The following is a 19,425-nucleotide window of genomic DNA, read 5'->3' as shown; positions in this document are numbered from 1 at the left end:
ACTCACTCGCTCACACTCACTCACACACACACTCACTCGCTCACACTCACACACACTCACTCACACACACACTCGTTCTCACTCACACACACACACTCACACACACACTCACACACACTCACTCACACACTCACTCGCTCACACTCACTCACACACACTCACTCGCTCACACTCACACACACACTCACTCGCTCACACTCACACACACTCACTCACACACACACTCGCTCTCACTCTCACTCACACACACACTCGCTCTCACTCACACTCACACACTCACACACACTCACTCACACACACACACACACTCACACTCACACACACTCACTCACACACACTCGCTCTCACTCACTCGCTCACACTCACACACACTCACTCACACACACACTCGCTCTCACTCACACACACACACTCACTCACTCACACACACACTCGCTCTCACTCACACACACACACTCACTCACACTCACACACTCACACTCACTCACACACTCACTCGCTCTCACTCACACACACACACTCGGTCTCACTCACACACACACACTCACACACACTCACTCACACACACACACACTCACACACACACACTCAATCACACACACTCGCTCTCACTCACTCGCTCACACTCACACACACTCGCTCACACTCACACACACTCACTCACACACACACTCGCTCTCACTCACACTCACACACTCACTCGCTCACACTCACACACACACTCGCTCACACTCACACACACACTCGCTCTCACTCACACACACACACTCACTCACACTCACACACTCACACTCACTCACACACTCACTCGCTCTCACTCACACTCACACACTCACTCACACACTCACTCGCTCTCACTCACACACACACACTCGCTCTCACTCACACTCACACACTCACTCACACACACACTCGCTCTCACTCACACACACACACTCGCTCACACTCACACACACACACTCACTCACACTCACACACTCACACTCACTCACACACTCACTCGCTCTCACTCACACTCACACACTCACTCACACACTCACTCACTCTTACTCACACACACACACACACACACGCACTCACACACACAATATATATATATACTTGTATTTGTGTTTATTGTGAAAATTGAATTTGAAAAAGAAACTAAATAAAAAGAGATTCATGCATATACACAGTCATGGACACATATTATTTTCAAATAATGTTACATTTCTATGTATGTATCCAGAGTTGGTAGTGTCTGATTATTTTTGATATGGATTATGCAATCATGTAAATATTTTAATAAATTAGTATAACATTTGCATTTTTACTCTTCTTTGATGTTGGTTAACGGTCACATGACATGCATGCAAATAGATTTTTTTTGTTTATAGTTTTATTTTCATTAGTTCATTTAGAATTAGATTTTTAATGATTTAATGAATTATCAGCTTTTCAGTGAACTCACAAACCCCCTGCAGTTCCTTGATGTACTATAATGTTTAATGCACTTCATGTTGTTAATTACAACAAATGGAACATATTTTCTTTGTATTTTTACATCAAGATTATTCGATTTAAATCAATGTGATAAAAGAGTTATGTCAGAAGTAATCTAAAACTAGTCTGATTAAATGACCTAAAATGTGTAAAGTAATGAATTATGTTACTAATTACAATGTTTGTCATGCACTTAGGACTCTGCTGAGCTCAGTGTGGTGACTGAAGGGTTAGGGTGCTGTAGGAATGGCTGGTACTCACTGGTACTTACTTGAAAGGCTTCTCCCCGGTGTGTGTGCGGATGTGGTTGTTGAGCGTGGTGGCTCCGGCGAAGGCTCGGCCGCAGTAGCCGCACTTGAAGGGCCGGTCACTGGAGTGTGTGACCACGTGATTGCGGAGCTCGGACGGCTGCGAGAACGACTGCGAGCAGTGTCCGCACTGATACGGCCTGAAACACAGAGTGACCCTCATCAGCACCGGCCGTCTCACAGCCGTGTTTACCGCGCTAACAACCCTACGTCCATTACTAGTCAAGTGCCAGTTAATGCTAATGAATCAGAGAGCATCAGACGAGCTTCCATCAGCCCCATGAAGGAGAACAAGCTGAACCAAACGCTCTTCTTTAAAGCTGAGACTGTAAATGCTTTGATCTTTCTGATTTCTTCAGGTTACTCTTACACCCGCTTCAGACTCTGTTATGAAAATTAATTAAAAATTCTAAACATATGTTTTGGTCAAAGACGTTAAGATGTCTGAATCAAAATACATTTACAAAAGTGATTTCATGTCCATAGAAAGCACATTAAATGTAAGTTAATTATCTTCCTTTAAGGTTTCAAAGAAGCTTTTGGAGGACAAAATCTAAAAATTTGGTTGAAATAATGTTACAGTATATATATATATAAAAGAATAAGGGAGCATATTAAATTTGATTGTGCTTTAAATGAGTAAAACATTCTTACTGACAAATGGGCAAAACCTTGGATAGTGGCACATTTAAAAAAATTTAAAGGACAACTTATTAGTATTTGGTGTGAGAGTAATTAGTCTTTTAATGTGTCATAAATTGTAAATGTTTTGTTGTAAATATGCCTGACAAGATTGTTACACTGAATGACATTTTAGTGGGTCTCTTCTGTAAATCAGGGGAACATGTATTATATTTATTTTTTTGCTCAGAAAAACAAAAACAAAATTGCAATTTAATTAAACAGAAAACTTTTTAATTGTTTTTTTTGGGGGGGGGGGGCAACAACAATTTAAAGCAGTATTACACTTATCGTTTTAATGCTTAAACCTTTCTTCTTTGAATGATTCCTTAAATTATATATATATATATATATATAATTTTATTTTAAGAGTTTTATATACATATCTATCTTTTTTTTTAAGAAAAAATTATTTAGTGTATGTGTGCATATGTTTCAAATAATAACAAGATTTTAATGTGGAAAACTATGACGTTTTTAAATGTTCAGCAACAACGATTTCAAATTAAATGTGAAAATTGTTTCTGAAAAAGAAAAGAAAAGCAATAAGAAATGATTATCTATGTGTATAGCTGAAATGTTCCAGCACTGATGAAGTGTTTCTGTCTGATGCTGAATATCTTCAGCTGATGAATGTGTGCGGTGCTTTAACTACAGCAGCACGACTGATTGATGTACACTTATTGTTTATTGCTGCAGCGGCCGGAGCGGGACGCACATAAATAACCCTCCGGACCTCCAACACACACACACTTCCAGAACCTGACGGCACACACTGAGATTCCTCTAATGTCTTATTTGAGTCTTACAGCAGGAGAATATTTCTTCTGCTCGATATGGTAATAAATGGCTCTTTACTCATTAATGAAACGTGTCATCGCTGAGATTGATGTGAGCGAACAAAAAGAAGAAAAACACCTCGAGCTTAGAGCAGCACATCAGCTTTGTTCTGCAATGATGCCGTGATTTATCCTCTCTCAAATGTACATATAAACTAAACATCAATAAATATGTATAAGCCAAAGGCCATAAAGCATCGGCGAGATCATTTCCCACAGATTCCCCGAGTCACGCGGCGTCCCAGATTGCCTCGTTCAGCTAAATTTTATCTGCGCCTCGGGGTCATAAAGTTGGGTATCGATAAAACCTCACATTGACTTCATCCCGCAAACATTTTTCTTCTGTATGAATATTAGTTTATTGAATAAGTGGCATCTGTTTTCCTCTGCATCACCTCTGGACTGGGGATTTCTTTGTGACGCGCAGCTGATTTATAGAACTGAACGCAACTCGGAAAATAGAGCTAAGCAAAAATTTTCCAATACATGCTCGGCCGTGTTTAATTAGGTTTAGAGATGATGTTACACGGGAAAACATGTCGCTTTGAGAAAATCATCTCTTGTGGAGAACATTCAGTGCTCAGATTCACAGAGATCTGGACACGTGTCTGAACGATCATAACTCTATTCATCTACATTCAGAAATATTATTGATTTAACTGCACTGAGAATATTAGATGAGAAGAAAACTAGAACTGATCTTCTGTTTCACAAAAAATGCTTCATGAAATACAATAAAAATGAACTAGAATAAAATATAATACAAAAAAATGATGTACTAAAATAACTAAAAATATATAAAAATATTTCAAAATAACAAAAACTAATAAAAGTGACAAAAACACTTTAGAAGGAAAATAAAATATAAAAATAAAGCATTCAAAATATTAATAAAAACTGTAATATCTCATTGATATTAAAATAAAACTGGTTAAAAATCAAATTTCAAATTAAGAATCAAGTTGAATTTGTGTCAAAATCGTTACTGAACTGAATTATGACACTTTTATCTTCTGTAGAACTGCTTTATAGTTAACAACTGAATTTCAAATTTAGAATTAAAGAATTGAATTTATTTTAATTGATTAATTTTGCAACACTGACTCTATTATTAAACTGAACTGAATGATGAAAATGTTGTCCTCTGCAGAGCTGCTTATAGATACCAATAAAGTTTCAGATTAAGAATCGAAGAACTGAATTTGTTTTATAATTCATGAATTTTGCCATATTGACTTCATGAACTGAATCAACACTGAACTGAATTATGACACTCATCTTCTGTAGAGCTGTTTTATGGCTGAATCAAACTTGTTTTTATAATTGACGGACTTTGCGATATTGACACTTTTATTGAACTGAATTGAATCAGAATTGATCTAAATAATGGCTTCATTAAAAACTGAACTGATGCATTTTGCAACATTTCCCGTGAAGCTGCTTTGGATCGATCTGCACTGTAGAATCAAACGCTGTTTGTCTTCGGCGTGCTCTCGTACCTGTCGGGGTTCTGTGTGCACACGTGCATCTGCAGCAGGATCCTCTGCGTGAAGGTCTTGAAGCACTGGCCACACTTCCACAGATGCCAGTCGCTGAAGTCGGAGCTCAGCTGGCTGGTGGACGTGGGGCTGGCCAGCACACGCTGGTTCTTCCCGCTCATCTGGCTCAGGCTGGACTCCACGTGACTCTTGTCCAGCAGAGAGAAGCTCCGAGAGCAGGGCGTCTGAGGGAAGACCATGGAGCGCGGCAGCAGTGAGGAAGACGAGGGTTTGGGACTCTTACTGAAGGGCTGGAGCGAGTCCTGACGAGACATTGCCTCCATGACAGAAGAGGGCACGTTCACTGCCACAGAAACAGCAGAAGAACATCCGAGTCAAGCTGAGAAACATGCTTGTCTTACTCAGAATAACATCAAAATGTGAAATGACTCAAAAACATTTTTAAAATGTAAAATATCTGATGTTGTATAAAATTACCCAAACTGAATGAACTCAAACTAGTCAATAAATTAATAAAAACGATATGGTGAGAACAAAAAAAAGACAAAAACACAGCAAAATAAATAAAATAAAAAATTACTTGAAAAAGCAAAAACAGAAAATAAAATCGAATTCAAAATATGAACAAAAACTATAAAAGGAAGTCTATGGTACAACACTGGAGTGAAAATGTATTTCAAAAACTGACCATCATTGATCAAGATTTTCTTGTTTATGAAAGAATTTATTTGACCAAAAATACAGTAAAAATAGTGAAATATTACTATTTCAAATCTGTTATTAAAGTGTAATTTATTTCTGTGATGCTCCGCTGTATTTTCAGCATCATTCCTCCAGTCTTCAGAGTCACATGATCTTCAGAAATCATGAAAATATGATGATTTACTGCTCAAGAAACATTTCTGATTATTATCAATGCTTAAAACATTAATATTTTTATGGAAACTGTGATGCATTTTATTTTCCAGGATTCACAGATGAACAGAAAGTTCAAAAGAACAGCACTTATCTGTAAAAAAATATTTTGTAACATTATAAATGCTATATTAATGTCACTTTTGATCAATTTAATGCGTCCTTGGTGAATTAAAGTGTTCATTTCTTTAAAAAAATCAAACTGATGAAACTTTTTAACGTCCATGTTTAATTTAATACAATAATCACATTGACATAAAGCTGTATATGATAATCGTATATCATTAAAAACACATTTAGTACATGTAACGTAAAAATCACTAAACAGCATTAGAGGATCAGCCATAGAGTCAAATCTTGGACAAGGAACCGACATCTTCAGACGCTTTCAAAGACATTTTATGTTCAGAAACGCTTCCATCGTCAAACCACATTCCACATTCCTCATCACGCAGCACACTGTGTGCATAAACACTGAATTATCCGACTGTAAGACGAGACATGTGAGAGATCTCTGATTCAATAACGCCTGCGCAGTCAATGCAGCATGAAGCTCCAGCCGCTGACCTGAGATCAGACCCAATGTGGAGAAACATCTTCATCTGTTCAGACTCAAACAGTGTCAAAATGGCTTTCTGATCGGAGCTTCTCTCTCGCAGTATTTCTCAGCAGCACAGATCACACGACACACTTTAGAGCAGCATTTGGAAGGAAAGAGCGCTGTCTAAACACATCAGAGCTCATAAAGTCTGTCTGCTGTAAACACTGCACTGTCAGATTCGCTCTCACGTCCAGGAGCAGACGGAGAACATGAACACTGAAGAAACCGAGCTGGGCCATTCCTCTGATTTCGGTGATTAATAAAAATAAAAATGCTACAATTTTGTTATTTTAAAATTGAGAAATCGTGGTTTTGAATAAAAATAATAACACACTGTGTTGCAGAAGTTTCAATGTCAGTACTGAAATTTAAAAAATTTGATTTCCCGCTAATATTTTGAACGGATTCTCAAACAGCTCTGATTGGCCAGCTCAGATATCTCTGTGATTGGCTACTATGATCATCGCCAGTGTTGGGGAAAGTTACTTTTAAAAGTAACGCATTATTCCCTAAAAAAGTAACTAATTACGTTACTTAGTTACTTTTTATGGAAAGTAATGCATTACATTACTTTTGCGTTACTTTTGTGTTACTTTTTAAATATGAAAAGGGCTTGATTGTTTTTAAGATAAGTTCTATTTAGAGCAAATGTTAAAGCCCTTTCACACCAAAAAGTATAATGAATAAACCTCAGGCTGAAGGAGAGTAAATTCACGTCTGTAGAACACAGGAGAAGAAGGTTCACTCTTCGGCAATGAAAAAACTAAAAACAATGAAGCACAATTGTTAGTTTATTTAAAGTCATTTTTGCTAATTAGTATGGTTAAACTAGATCATCAAAGGTAAGCAGCAAATATATTTCTTAATAAAATGCGATTGGATACAATTGTGTTATTTAACATATTTAATTATTACAGGTTTGCGTCATATTCTAAGTTTGCATTTCACTGTTTTAATTCATTTTGATGAATAATAAACCTGTTTTTTTGTTGTTGTTGTTGTTTTTTGCGAGGATGAATTAATGCACATTCACATTTAGTCTAGAACTACACGCCTCTGTACTTCTGATTTCTCCAAATTTGGGGACTGGAGACTCGTCAGTCAATAAATGGGAAAACAAAGAAAACTGGTGTTAATTTTTTGAAAAAGTAACTCAGATATTTTCTTGTAAATTAAAAAGTTATTATGAAAAAAAATAAATCCTCAAAAAATACTATTCCTATATAACTATATAAAGCATCAGCGTGTCTAGAGGAAATCAGGGATGCACCGATATTTAACATTTTGGCCGATACCGATAACCGATAATTTTCAATACATGAAAGGTGATAACCGATATTTTGGCCAATAAATCTAAATCCAATTTTTTATGATTACCAAAAAAGTCTCACCATTAAAAGGCACTAAACACTTCACAAAAATCAAACATAAAGCAACCTTAAAAGTAAATAAAATAAACTGCTGCCAGCTCATTTAACTCAAGGAAACGCATCCTATTTGAGATTAATCAGATAGTTATCCAACATAAACATAACATCACAAATTATATATGTACAAAAAGATGCAAATGCACAAGTGAACTCTAACTAATTTACATGCTTATAAGAACTTGTGTTGTGCATGCACTCTTGGCTCCTCCCCACAACAACATGCTGAAACATGGAAACCAATCCAAAATCACAAGATTTTTATTATAATAGTGTTCTCATTATAATGTTTATATAATATATATGACAGTCCCAATTGTAGTTATTAATGTTGTGCACTGAGCTAAATAATCACCAGCAAACTGAAGCACCCTATTAACGCTCTATAAGCTTTATCTATATGAGATAAACCAGATTTCTATGCACAAAGTAAACACAATAATATGGTATCGGCCAATATATCGTGCATCCCTAGTGGAAATAACAAGCATGTGAATTGTTCAGATGAGACTGATGCAGAAGAGTTTCTCTTACGGTTTTCGTCTTGTGCGACGCACTGCAGCGGGATCCCGAAGAAAGACGTGTAGCTGTCATTGTACCAAACCAGGAGCTCTGTTCCTCGAGGAATATCTGCACACGCCCGGTAGAAGATACACGACCTGAAACATGCAAACACAATGCTTAGAAAACTAAATAGAAATTTGACTATAAATTACTGTGAAATATGTGCAACCCATTATAAAATATATCAAATCATTCATTGTCATGCTTGAATTTACACACACACACACACACACATGAGCCATATATTATATCAGCACGGCTGTGATTTGGCTGTAGGTAATCGTATCTGTGTGTATATTTAGCCAAATTGCATGGCTACCAGTTTAATATGGCATTTATACAACAGTTTGACGTCACAAGTGTTTAAATACAAAAGGAACAGCAAGAGATTGTCTTTAAAAACCCTCTTTTGTGTGGAACTACTTTCTTCCGCCACAGACTCAATCCCAGTTTGACAGTTTAACAGCTGAGCTCAAGATCTGTTACTAATACAAGAACATCACTTTAGAACTTTAGTAATAAAGGAACATTGAGTTGCTTCATAAAAGCTTATTGTATCACTGTATAAAAGCTCTCTGTATTATGTAGAGTATGATGAGAGAGATGGACTGAGCGAGTGTGATTATCTGCATCTGACACAGCATTCGTTCTTCAGCTCAATCTCATATTCACAATAAAACATTGGTCTGAATATCTGCTGAGGAAAGCCATATCTCTGTCTTACTATCCTTGATCTGTTAAAGGATGATTTCTGGTGACAACACTGATCACTGCATTTGTTAACTGCGTATTACAGGCTGTTGTTGAAAGTATAAAGAACATACTTGTTTACAACCCTGTTTCAGTCTCTTTCAATATAAAAGTGTTCACTGCGGACTCACTCAAAAAAAACGTCTACAATCACCAAATGTTGTCTGTGCACACAAAAAGAAAATTACAAATGGTATGTTTTGCTACGATGTTTTTATTTTAAAATTGAGGAATCAGGAATATTATGCAGCAGGAATATTAGGCTGCTGTCACTTTAAGAGCCGCACGGATCCAATTTACTGTTACACATGTATGTATGTATTTTTATTCTCAAGTGTATACCGTATATAAAAAACACACACAAAGGTCTATCAATAAAATATATTTTATTGTTTATTTATGATAAAAAAAAAGAATAATAAATGATCAAAATAATAAAATATATATTTAGATTTACAAAAGATAAAAAATAAATGTAAAAAATAATAAAGCATATATTATTTTTAGACAAGCAGCTAGCCAGACTAACTCTATTTGTCTTTTATACGCTGGATACAGCTCTATTTTCTCTTACATAGAGAAAAAAAACCTACAAAAGTTTGACTCTTTGGTCCTGCTGAAATTGCTGAGATCAGTGCATTTTATTAATTCTTTCCACCACGACATCAAAATAAAACAAGAGCCGAGTCCATAAATCAGCAACATCTCATAACCGAGAGAGAGAGAGAAAACACGTCTCTCAGCTCGGCTTGGCTCAACATAAACACTGCAGTGCTCCAGTGAATGCAGTGGGACTCAATGAGTCGGCGGGCCGCTGAAAGAGTCTGTTTGGGGAGCGATGGGTGGTCCTGCACGCTCGGACCGAGTAAACCAACACCCGCTCTTACAAGCCTGCCGTCACCTCCAAAACACGCATGAATCTGCGCAGATCAAAGCCCTCTGGCCCCCACACTGACAGCGATTTAGTGTTGTGGTCGGGTAAGTCATAAAGGACACCCCCTGCACGGGACATGCCAATAGAGCGAAACCAAACAGCGCCTCGGAGTCCATCCATCACCGGTGGCTTTGAAGAGGATTTCATCAAGATATTGAACATCAACATATGATCTGGACCCACACACGCGTGAGACTCGCCCTTCAACACGGACTTACACGAAGAAGATCAGCTCGAGATTAAAAACCCCTTCAGCCTGAGCTCTCAGTGTGTAGACTTCTACTGATTTTATATATAGCTAGTTATATAAACTACAACCTAACACTAACAGAAAATTTTTAGAATCACATTTTTTTAATACTTATTTTTTTTTATATCGTTTTTGCTTTATAAGGAGGTTTTGGGAGGTTTTACATACAAAAATCAGCCAGTTTTGCCTGCACACTAAACAGATACCCAGACCACAAAGATCTATCAAAATATATATTTTACTATAATTTTTTAGATTAAAGAAAAATATTTAAATGATTAATTAAAAAAAAAAATACAAAAGACCATATATATATATATATATGTTTTGTTTGGATTTAAGAAAGATAAATAAATAAATAAATAAATAAAAAGGTTTATCAAAATATATTGTTTTGATTTAAAAAAGAAGGAAATAATAAAATAAATAAACATAAACCCAACTGCAAAGGTTATTATTTTTTTATATTTAAAAAGATAAAAAAGAAAAATACAAAAAAAGACAAAAAAAGATCTATAAAATGTACTGTATATTTTATCATTTTAATAATATTATATTTAAGAATGTAAAAATAATATTTAAAAATAAATGAATAAAACCGATCATGAGTGTTTATCCAAACATATCTTTTAAATTTTTTTTAATATTGTAAAAATAATCTAATTAAAAATTAAAATTATTAAAACATTTGGACCTCTGTGGTCTGTTACCTTTTAAGTGTGTGGACAACACTTGCTGATTTTTGTACATTTTGTATATCCAATTTTGTTTACTCTATATGCTGTTAATTATAAATACTTTAATCCATGAACAATAGCTGTATTAGCAGAGTTTTACTACACTCGTGTATCTCTGTAGGGTTTGTCAGCTCTCTCTCACTGCCGACTGGATGTGTTTATCTCTTCGGGTGGTTAGTGCTGGTGTGGGTTGGTTTAGTTAAGCAGTTTCTCTAAAGCAGTTACCTGTACTGCACCACCATCATGTTCTGCTCTCCACAGTGTCTGGCGCAGCGGATGTACCTCATCCAGCTCGACTTACTGGGCTCGTTCCCGTCAATAAAGTGCTGTAAGGTTCCCTCCTGATCGTAAATCTAGAAGAGAGACATCCACAAACACAGTCAGAACTCACAGTCGTCCTCGTGTCATATAAAGAAAAACAGAAGTGATTCAGATAAATCAACCCTGCAGTGGTCGATATTTCAGTCAGTCTGCTGTTTTTAATGACCGATGCCAAGTTATATTTAAAAAATATAAATGTAAAGGTAGTTGTGCAGCATGCTTCGTTAGAAAGGGCCTGATCTGTCTGATGTTGTGCAATGCAAACCTGCAAGATCAAGCAGTCTTTGTAGTGTGTTCACACACACTCTCTCTTTCTCTCTCTCTCTCTCTTATACACACACACACACACACACACACATTCACTCACTCACTCACATGCACAAACTTATTTTAATGCAAAATTGATTTTAGTGCACTCAAAATACTTTTTTCTTTGCAAGACGATCATTTTCACCGCAAAATGCACTTTTGTGTGCTTAAAATCGAATCTTTTGTGCTCAGAACTGTGGCAGGGATCTGATCCCACAGCCTGAGAGCTGTGATGGACGGGATCTGACGGGCTCCTGTTACTCACTGCTCAGTCTCTCTCTCCAGACGGCGTTTACGGCTCTGACTGGAGGCCGACTCTGAGCGACAGCCGTAAATAGAGCGGCTGACCGCTGGTGACCCGGCCGACAGCCGCAGTGACCTCCTGCCCTCATTACAGCGAGTGAATCAGGGCCGACAGCCATTACGCTCAGCACTTTATCACAGGAACACGCAGAGGTCTGGAGCGGAGCGCTCTGAGCATGCAAACACGTCTCTGGAGGTGATAGTGGCGCTTGTTATCGCTGCAGACGCATTAAAACACACGGCTTTGTGCCAGAAACTCTCTCGGCCCAAGCTTCATCTTCTGTATGTGCTTTTATTTTACTGCTTATCTTGACCAGGAAAATCCTGTAAAAGAGATTATAGATCTCAGAAAGACTCTCCTGATTAAATAAAGGCTAAGAAATAAATAATTATAAAAGTAAGTATTTTGCTGCCTATTTTTGGCTAGAAAACTCCTTTAAAAAAAATGTTTGGTCTCATAAATGCTTTCCTGATTAAATAAAGGTAAATCAATACATATAAATGTTATCAAATAAATAAATAAATAAATAAGCCTGTTGCAGCCTATCTGGGCCAGGAAGATCAAATAAAAAAGATTAAATAAATACATTTAAAATAAATAAAAGACATCCGGTGACACTGTATATCATGCAAAATTATATGAAAAAAAAAAATATATATATATATTTATTTATTTAGCTATTCTTATTAAATACCATCATAAGGGTTCATTTCATTTTATGATTATGCGTTTAGTGTTGTGTTTCTCCCTGCTGTCAGCGACTATCAGAATAAAGCTGAAACAGATCTCTATATCAGTTAAACACAGTCATTTCTAATATCATAACAGTGTTCATATCATTATAACATCATAACAGGCAGAGCTGGATGTCTATATGTGTAATATAAGTGCTTAAAATCAGACCTACAGACTAAACAAGTCTTAAAATAACACGAAGCTACCATCAAAACTCCAGCGAGAGCACAGCGAGACGCTCGTTCCTCAGCAGAAGAAGTGCAATCGTGGAGGAAGGTCACAGATGCAGCGTGCTCTACGTTCAGATGAAACTCTCGAGATGCTTTCTTTTCACAAGTGAAGCATAAAATAACTTCAGTGACAAATTACAGAGCCAACCCACGTTAAACAAGAGCAGAAATAAAATAATGATCCTGGCCCGCGGCCCACCGCCACGACATCATCACCTTCAGCCAATGAGCAAATATTATTCCCATCAACTGTATCAGCCTCATCTGGAGATATTTGTGTTTCACGAAAGCATTCAGTCACGCTCTGACTATTTTCTGCTCCAGTACAGAATCAGTCGACGTGTTTTCACTTTTGGAACCGGTTAATAAGTTATTATCCTTCACTAAAACCATTCAAACCCTTGGTTACATAACTATATTTAATGCATTAATAACATAACATATGCATTAGGAATTGTTGGAATCAACATTAACTAAGATTCATAAATGTTAGTTTGTGTTAACTAATGTCAACAAATGTAACTGTATTGTAAAGTGTATCAGAACATTCTTTGTTAATTGAAATAAAATAAAAAAAATTAAAAAACTAGTTTCTGAAAAGAAATTAGAATGAAAAAAATAAACAAAATAATAAAACAAATCCTTTTTTTCCCTCATTTTTATTTAACTAGATGTAGTAAAATAACTAAAACTTAAATAATAAAAAATAACCATATAAAAAATGTAAATAACCCTAAGAAAAAATACAAAAAAACATTAAAACTTGAAAAATATATATATATGAATAATAATCATACATTTTATTTGTATTGCATCTTTCTCATACTCACGTTTATATATAAAAAATAAAAGCTATGAATAAAAATGTATAATAAAAATATTAATTATAAAAAAACATTAATAATAAAACTATTAATAAAATCTACAATAGTTTCTCATTGATAATAAAACAACACTGCTGTAGACTGTATTTAAAGGGACAGTACACTTAAAGAAACTATGACATTCTGGTTTAAAAATGGTCCCAATACCTTCCACAGTATGCTCAAAAAATACAATGGAAGTCAATGGCTACCGTCATCTGTTTGGTTACCAACATGCTTCAAAATATCTTCTTTTGTGTTCAGCAGAAGAAAGAAACGAGACGAGAGAGAATGGGTGACTATCGCTTTAAATGTGATCTTCCTCCATAACTCAAGATCTCCTCACTGTGTCCTGCGAGACGTCCAGAAACACATGCTGACACACTTTACATGAGCTCCAGGATAATTCACCCCAGTAAAACCGCACAGGTACAGTGTTTAGTTTATAAATGTCACATTACTCGCGTCACGCTCTCGGCATCATGACAGCAGCTCTAACAAGACACGCTATTTATTGGGCGAGACTCACGCGTGTCGGCGCAGAGATGTTTGAGTTGGACACGCCGACGGTCAAACATCACCAAACAGAACTATTCGCTCGATTTATAGCTGGTAAATATGGCTGATAATGGGCAATATCGACGAGAGACGTGTGTACAATATTCTTTAGAAAAGCATTCCAGGCTCAGGGTGGGAAAAGCGGGCGTAATAATTCTGCAGCGCTCTGACAGGCCAAAGAAAGAAGCGAAGGAGCGGACCGACTCGAGTCCTCAGACACCAGCGGCAGAATAACCCTGTGTTTACATCAGAGCAGCAGCTTCATCTGATTTATCCCTCATATACATACATACATATCAGAGCTGTCCATTTAACACGTTCATGAGGTGTGATTACTTATAGAAATAATAACGTGGCGCCTCGTCTGTCATCTCACAGTCTGAAGAGTCTATTAGAATGAACCTAAAATTCAAGATATGAGCGCAAAAACTAAATAAATTAACCTTATATTCATATCAGATGATATAGTTTAGCAATATTACATTAGAAGAGAGCTGTTTCTCAACAATATCTGCTCCACTGCAGATGTGATTTATATAACAGATGTTTGTTTTGATTAGTTTCACAAATGAAAATAGCTCCAATCAAAGCCACAGGAGAACTGTTGAGCGTCTCTGATCAACACACGGCGGTGAATCAACCGTTTGAATGAATCGAGTGAGTCAATCATTCAGTGACTCTTTCGTAAATCAGTCATTTGATTCGTTTCTGAATGAATCAGCCATTTGAATGAATCGGTTATCGGTGAATGAATGATTCACTGACTCACTCATTTGTTTTATTTAGAGTGTCATTTCATTTAAAAAAATAATTTCATATTTTAGTATTCATTTTTTCAAAACAAACTCATTAATTTATTTTAAATTAAAAGTTTAAACTAAATATTTATTTCTTAAGCTCCTTATGTTAAAGGGATCATATTTCATTTGTTCCTTTCTCTTTGGAGTGTAACAAGCTCTTGGTGCATAAAGAAGATCTGTGAAGTCTCAAATCCAAAGAGATATTTTTTTTACCAAAGGTAAGACTGTGCCACGCCCCCTAAAACACCTCGTTTGAACACGCCCCCACATGTCTACATCACTATGTGGAAATCACGATGTCCTCTTTCAGCGTGAACTGATGGTGAAACTAAGCACATTATTAACTGTCTTTACATTTATTTTGAAAGATGAAGCTGGTGATTATGGAAAGGGGTGTTACATTTCCAACGAGTGCTTGCGGTGTCCGGCCAATCACATTGCACTGGGGTCAGCTGGCCAATCAGAGCCGACTGTGCTTGTCAGAAGGAGGGGCTTTGTAGAAAACAAGGCGGGGCTTAGAGGACCTAAAATAATGTACAGTATTTGAACAATAATGTGTTTTTAGGACATTAAAGCATGTCAACATATTCTGTTACACCAAATACACAAAATAATGATCTTTGACAAGCATCATATGCTCCCTTTAATAATGTCAAGTCATTGCTTCTCTCATTTAACGTTATAATTAATTTGAATGATCTTTCAGGGGTCATTTCACAGCTGCAATTGCTGTGTGATTAATTTGCAATTATTTAAGTTATTATTTTAAAAAGAAAAAGTTACAATTAAAAATATGTATATATATATATGTGTGTGTGTGTTTGTATCTATATATAAAAAAGATGTGTGTTTCTCTAATGAATTACACCTGGACTATCGTTATCTCTGTTTTATATCTCTGTCATTTAAAGAAACAGCAGATGAACTATCAGTTTTATTCGCTCCTAATTGACTGAATAAATGGCTGCCATCAGGTGTTTAACCCGACAGACGTCCATCCATCAGCGCTGTGAGCGTAATAACACGTCAATAAAAGGTCAGACAGACTTCATCAAACGCTGGTTCGGCCGTAATGAGCGCAGCGTGTGATCTGTTTTGGTCATATTAAACTAATAGATGATCTAACAGGGGAAATATGAATCTGTGGAGCTACCGAGCACCAATAACACTCCGCCAAACCCAGCCGCTGATTCATTCTCCATTAGCAGTGATTTCTGACACACTCCAGAGAATCATTCAGCCGCGCTCGCAGCAGATCTCAGCTCACATGTTTACATTCTACACGCTCCAGCACACACACACACACACACACACACCGTCTGCTTTAATCCAGAGCAATGATTCCTGTAGAAGCGGACGTCCCACAGAACCAGGAACAGTGTCTGAAATCTCAGGCACATCTCTGTGTCACGTCCATCACAAAGCAAGCCTTTCACATCAGCTCTCAGACGAGTCCGTGTGAAAAAATGAAAGCACATAAAAAAGGTAGAAAAGCAGTCATGAGGCAGCACGTCTAAACGGAGCGTGTTAGAAAACTAAAACACAAAGTAAATTACAATTCTATCGAACTCTGAAATCTGATTATGAATATGAAGATTATCTCCAGAGTGTCAGAGACACAAAGCAGAGACGGATCCTGACCAAGTACAGGCTCAGTGAGCACAGTCTAGCCATCGAGATGTGTGTGTGTGTGTGTGTGTGTGTGAGGGGGAGAGAGAGAGAGCACAGTCTAGCCATCGAGACGGGCAGACACAGAAAGAGCTGAGTGTGTGTGTGTGTGTGTGTGTGTGTGTGTGTGTGTGTGTGTGTGTGTGTGTGTGTGTGTGTGTGTGTGTGTGTGTGTGTGTGTGTGTGTGTGTGTGTGTGTGTGTGTGTGTGTGTGTGAGAGAGAGCACAGTCTAGCCATCGGTACGGGCAGACACAGAAAGAGCTGGTTACCCAGAGAGAGAAGAGTGTGTGCTCACTGTCAGACAGGAAAGATCGAGACAGAGACGCACTTCCTCCTGCACTGTCAGAAATACACCTCCATAAGAGACCTATACTTCAACAAATTCACCAACTTAATAAAGAACTTTACATCAATTAGTGAAACTGAAAAATTAAAGATAATATTAGGAGAGGGACACACAGCAGCACTGGCTGCGAGATACGTGTGGACGTGCAACTATGGAGGCCGTTTGAGGCGAAACTCATTGAAAACTTGTGATACACACTGAAACACTTGTGCGTACAAGTGAATCACTTGCGATACACACTGAAAACCTTGCGATACACACTGAAACACTTGCAATACTCACTGAAACACTTGCAATACTCACTGAAACACTTGCAATACACACTGAAACACTTGCAATACACACTGAAACACTTGCAATACACACTGAAACAATTGCAATACTCACTGAAACACTTGCAATACTCACTGAAACACCTGCGATACACACTGAAACACTTGCGATACACACTGAAACACTTGCAATACACACTGAAACACTTGCAATACACACTGAAACACTTGCAATACACACTGAAACAATTGCAATACTCACTGAAACACTTGCAATACTCACTGAAACACTTGCGATACACACTGAAACACTTGCAATACACACTGAAACACTTGCAATACTCACTGAAACACCTGCGATACACATTGAAACACTTGCAATACACACTGAAACACTTGCGATACACACTGAAACACTTGCAATACACACTGAAACACCTGCGATACACACTGAAACACTTGCGATACACACTGAAACACTTGCAATACACACTGAAACACTTGCAATACTCACTGAAACACCTGCGATACACACTGAAACACTTGCAATACACACTGAAACACTTGCGATACACACTGAAACACTTGCGATACACACTGAAAAACTTGCGATACACACTGAAACACTTGCGATACACACTGAAACACTTGCAATACTCACTGAAACACCTGCGATACACACTGAAACACTTGCAATACACACTGAAACACTTGCAATACTCACTGAAACACCTGCGATACACACTGAAACACTTGCAATACACACTGAAACACTTGCAATACTCACTGAAACACTTGCGATACACACTGAAACACTTGCAATACACACTGAAACACTTGCAATACACACTGAAACACCTGCGATACACACTGAAACACTTGCGATACACACTGAAACACTTGCGATACACACTGAAACACTTGCGATACACACTGAAACACTTGCAATACTCACTGAAACACTTGCGATACACACTTAAACACTTGCGATACACACTGAAACACTTGCGATACACACTGAAACACTTGCAATACACACTGAAACACTTGCAATACACACTGAAACAATTGCAATACTCACTGAAACACTTGCAATACTCACTGAAACACCTGCGATACACACTGAAACACTTGCGATACACACTGAAACACTTGCGATACACACTGAAACACTTGCAATACACACTGAAACACTTGCAATACACACTGAAACACTTGCAATACTCACTGAAACACCTGCGATACACACTGAAACACTTGCGATACACACTGAATCACTTGCGATACACACTGAAACACTTGCGATACACACTGAATCACTTGCGATACTCACTGAAACACTTGCGATACACACTGAAACACTTGCAATACACACTGAAACACTTGCGATACACACTGAAACACTTGCGATACACACTGAAACACTTGCGATACTCACTGAAACACTTGCGATACACACTGAAACACTTGCGATACACACTGAAACACTTGCGATACACACTGAAACACTTGCGATACTCACTGAAACACTTGCGATACACACTGAAAACCTTGCGATACACACTGAAACACTTGCAATACTCACTGAAACACTTGCGATACACACTGAAACACCTGCGATACACACTGAAACACTTGCGATACACACTGAAACACTTGCGATACACACTGAAACACTTGCAATACACACTGAAACACTTGCGATACACACTGAAACACCTGCGATACACACTGAAACACTTGCAATACACACTGAAACACTTGCAATACTCACTGAAACACCTGCGATACACACTGAAACACTTGCGATACACACTGAAACACTTGCAATACACACTGAAACACTTGCAATACTCACTGAAACACTTGCGATACACACTGAAACACTTGCAATACTCACTGAAACACTTGCAATACACACTGAAACACTTGCGATACACACTGAAACACTTGCAATACTCACTGAAACACTTGCAATACACACTGAAACACTTGTGCGTACAAGTGAATTACTATATATCTTTGCAAATA

The 19,425-nt window shown here is 37.4% G+C and overlaps 1 protein-coding gene across 3 annotated transcripts in view; it reads right to left on the bottom strand.

The window, feature by feature from the left end:
* LOC132103765 (putative histone-lysine N-methyltransferase PRDM6) overlaps positions 1–19,425 on the bottom strand; it is a 35,443-nt gene that overhangs the window by 9,748 nt on the left and 6,270 nt on the right. For 2 of the 3 annotated variants that reach the window (XM_059508860.1, XM_059508859.1), the window contains 4 exons: positions 11,213–11,340; positions 8,287–8,411; positions 4,810–5,152; positions 1,754–1,930 (listed from right to left, as the gene is read on the bottom strand). In XM_059508860.1, the coding sequence (XP_059364843.1) occupies positions 1,754–1,930; positions 4,810–5,152; positions 8,287–8,411; positions 11,213–11,340 (773 nt within the window). Of the gene's footprint in view, positions 1–1,743; positions 1,931–4,809; positions 5,153–8,286; positions 8,412–11,212; positions 11,341–19,425 lie in introns of all 3 variants that reach the window. The other variant, XM_059508861.1, reaches the window with a different exon arrangement.

Source organism: Carassius carassius, chromosome 24 (genome assembly GCF_963082965.1).
Source record: "Carassius carassius chromosome 24, fCarCar2.1, whole genome shotgun sequence".
Classification (NCBI taxonomy): domain Eukaryota; kingdom Metazoa; phylum Chordata; class Actinopteri; order Cypriniformes; family Cyprinidae; genus Carassius; species Carassius carassius.
This window is presented reverse-complemented; position numbering and strand designations above follow the sequence as displayed.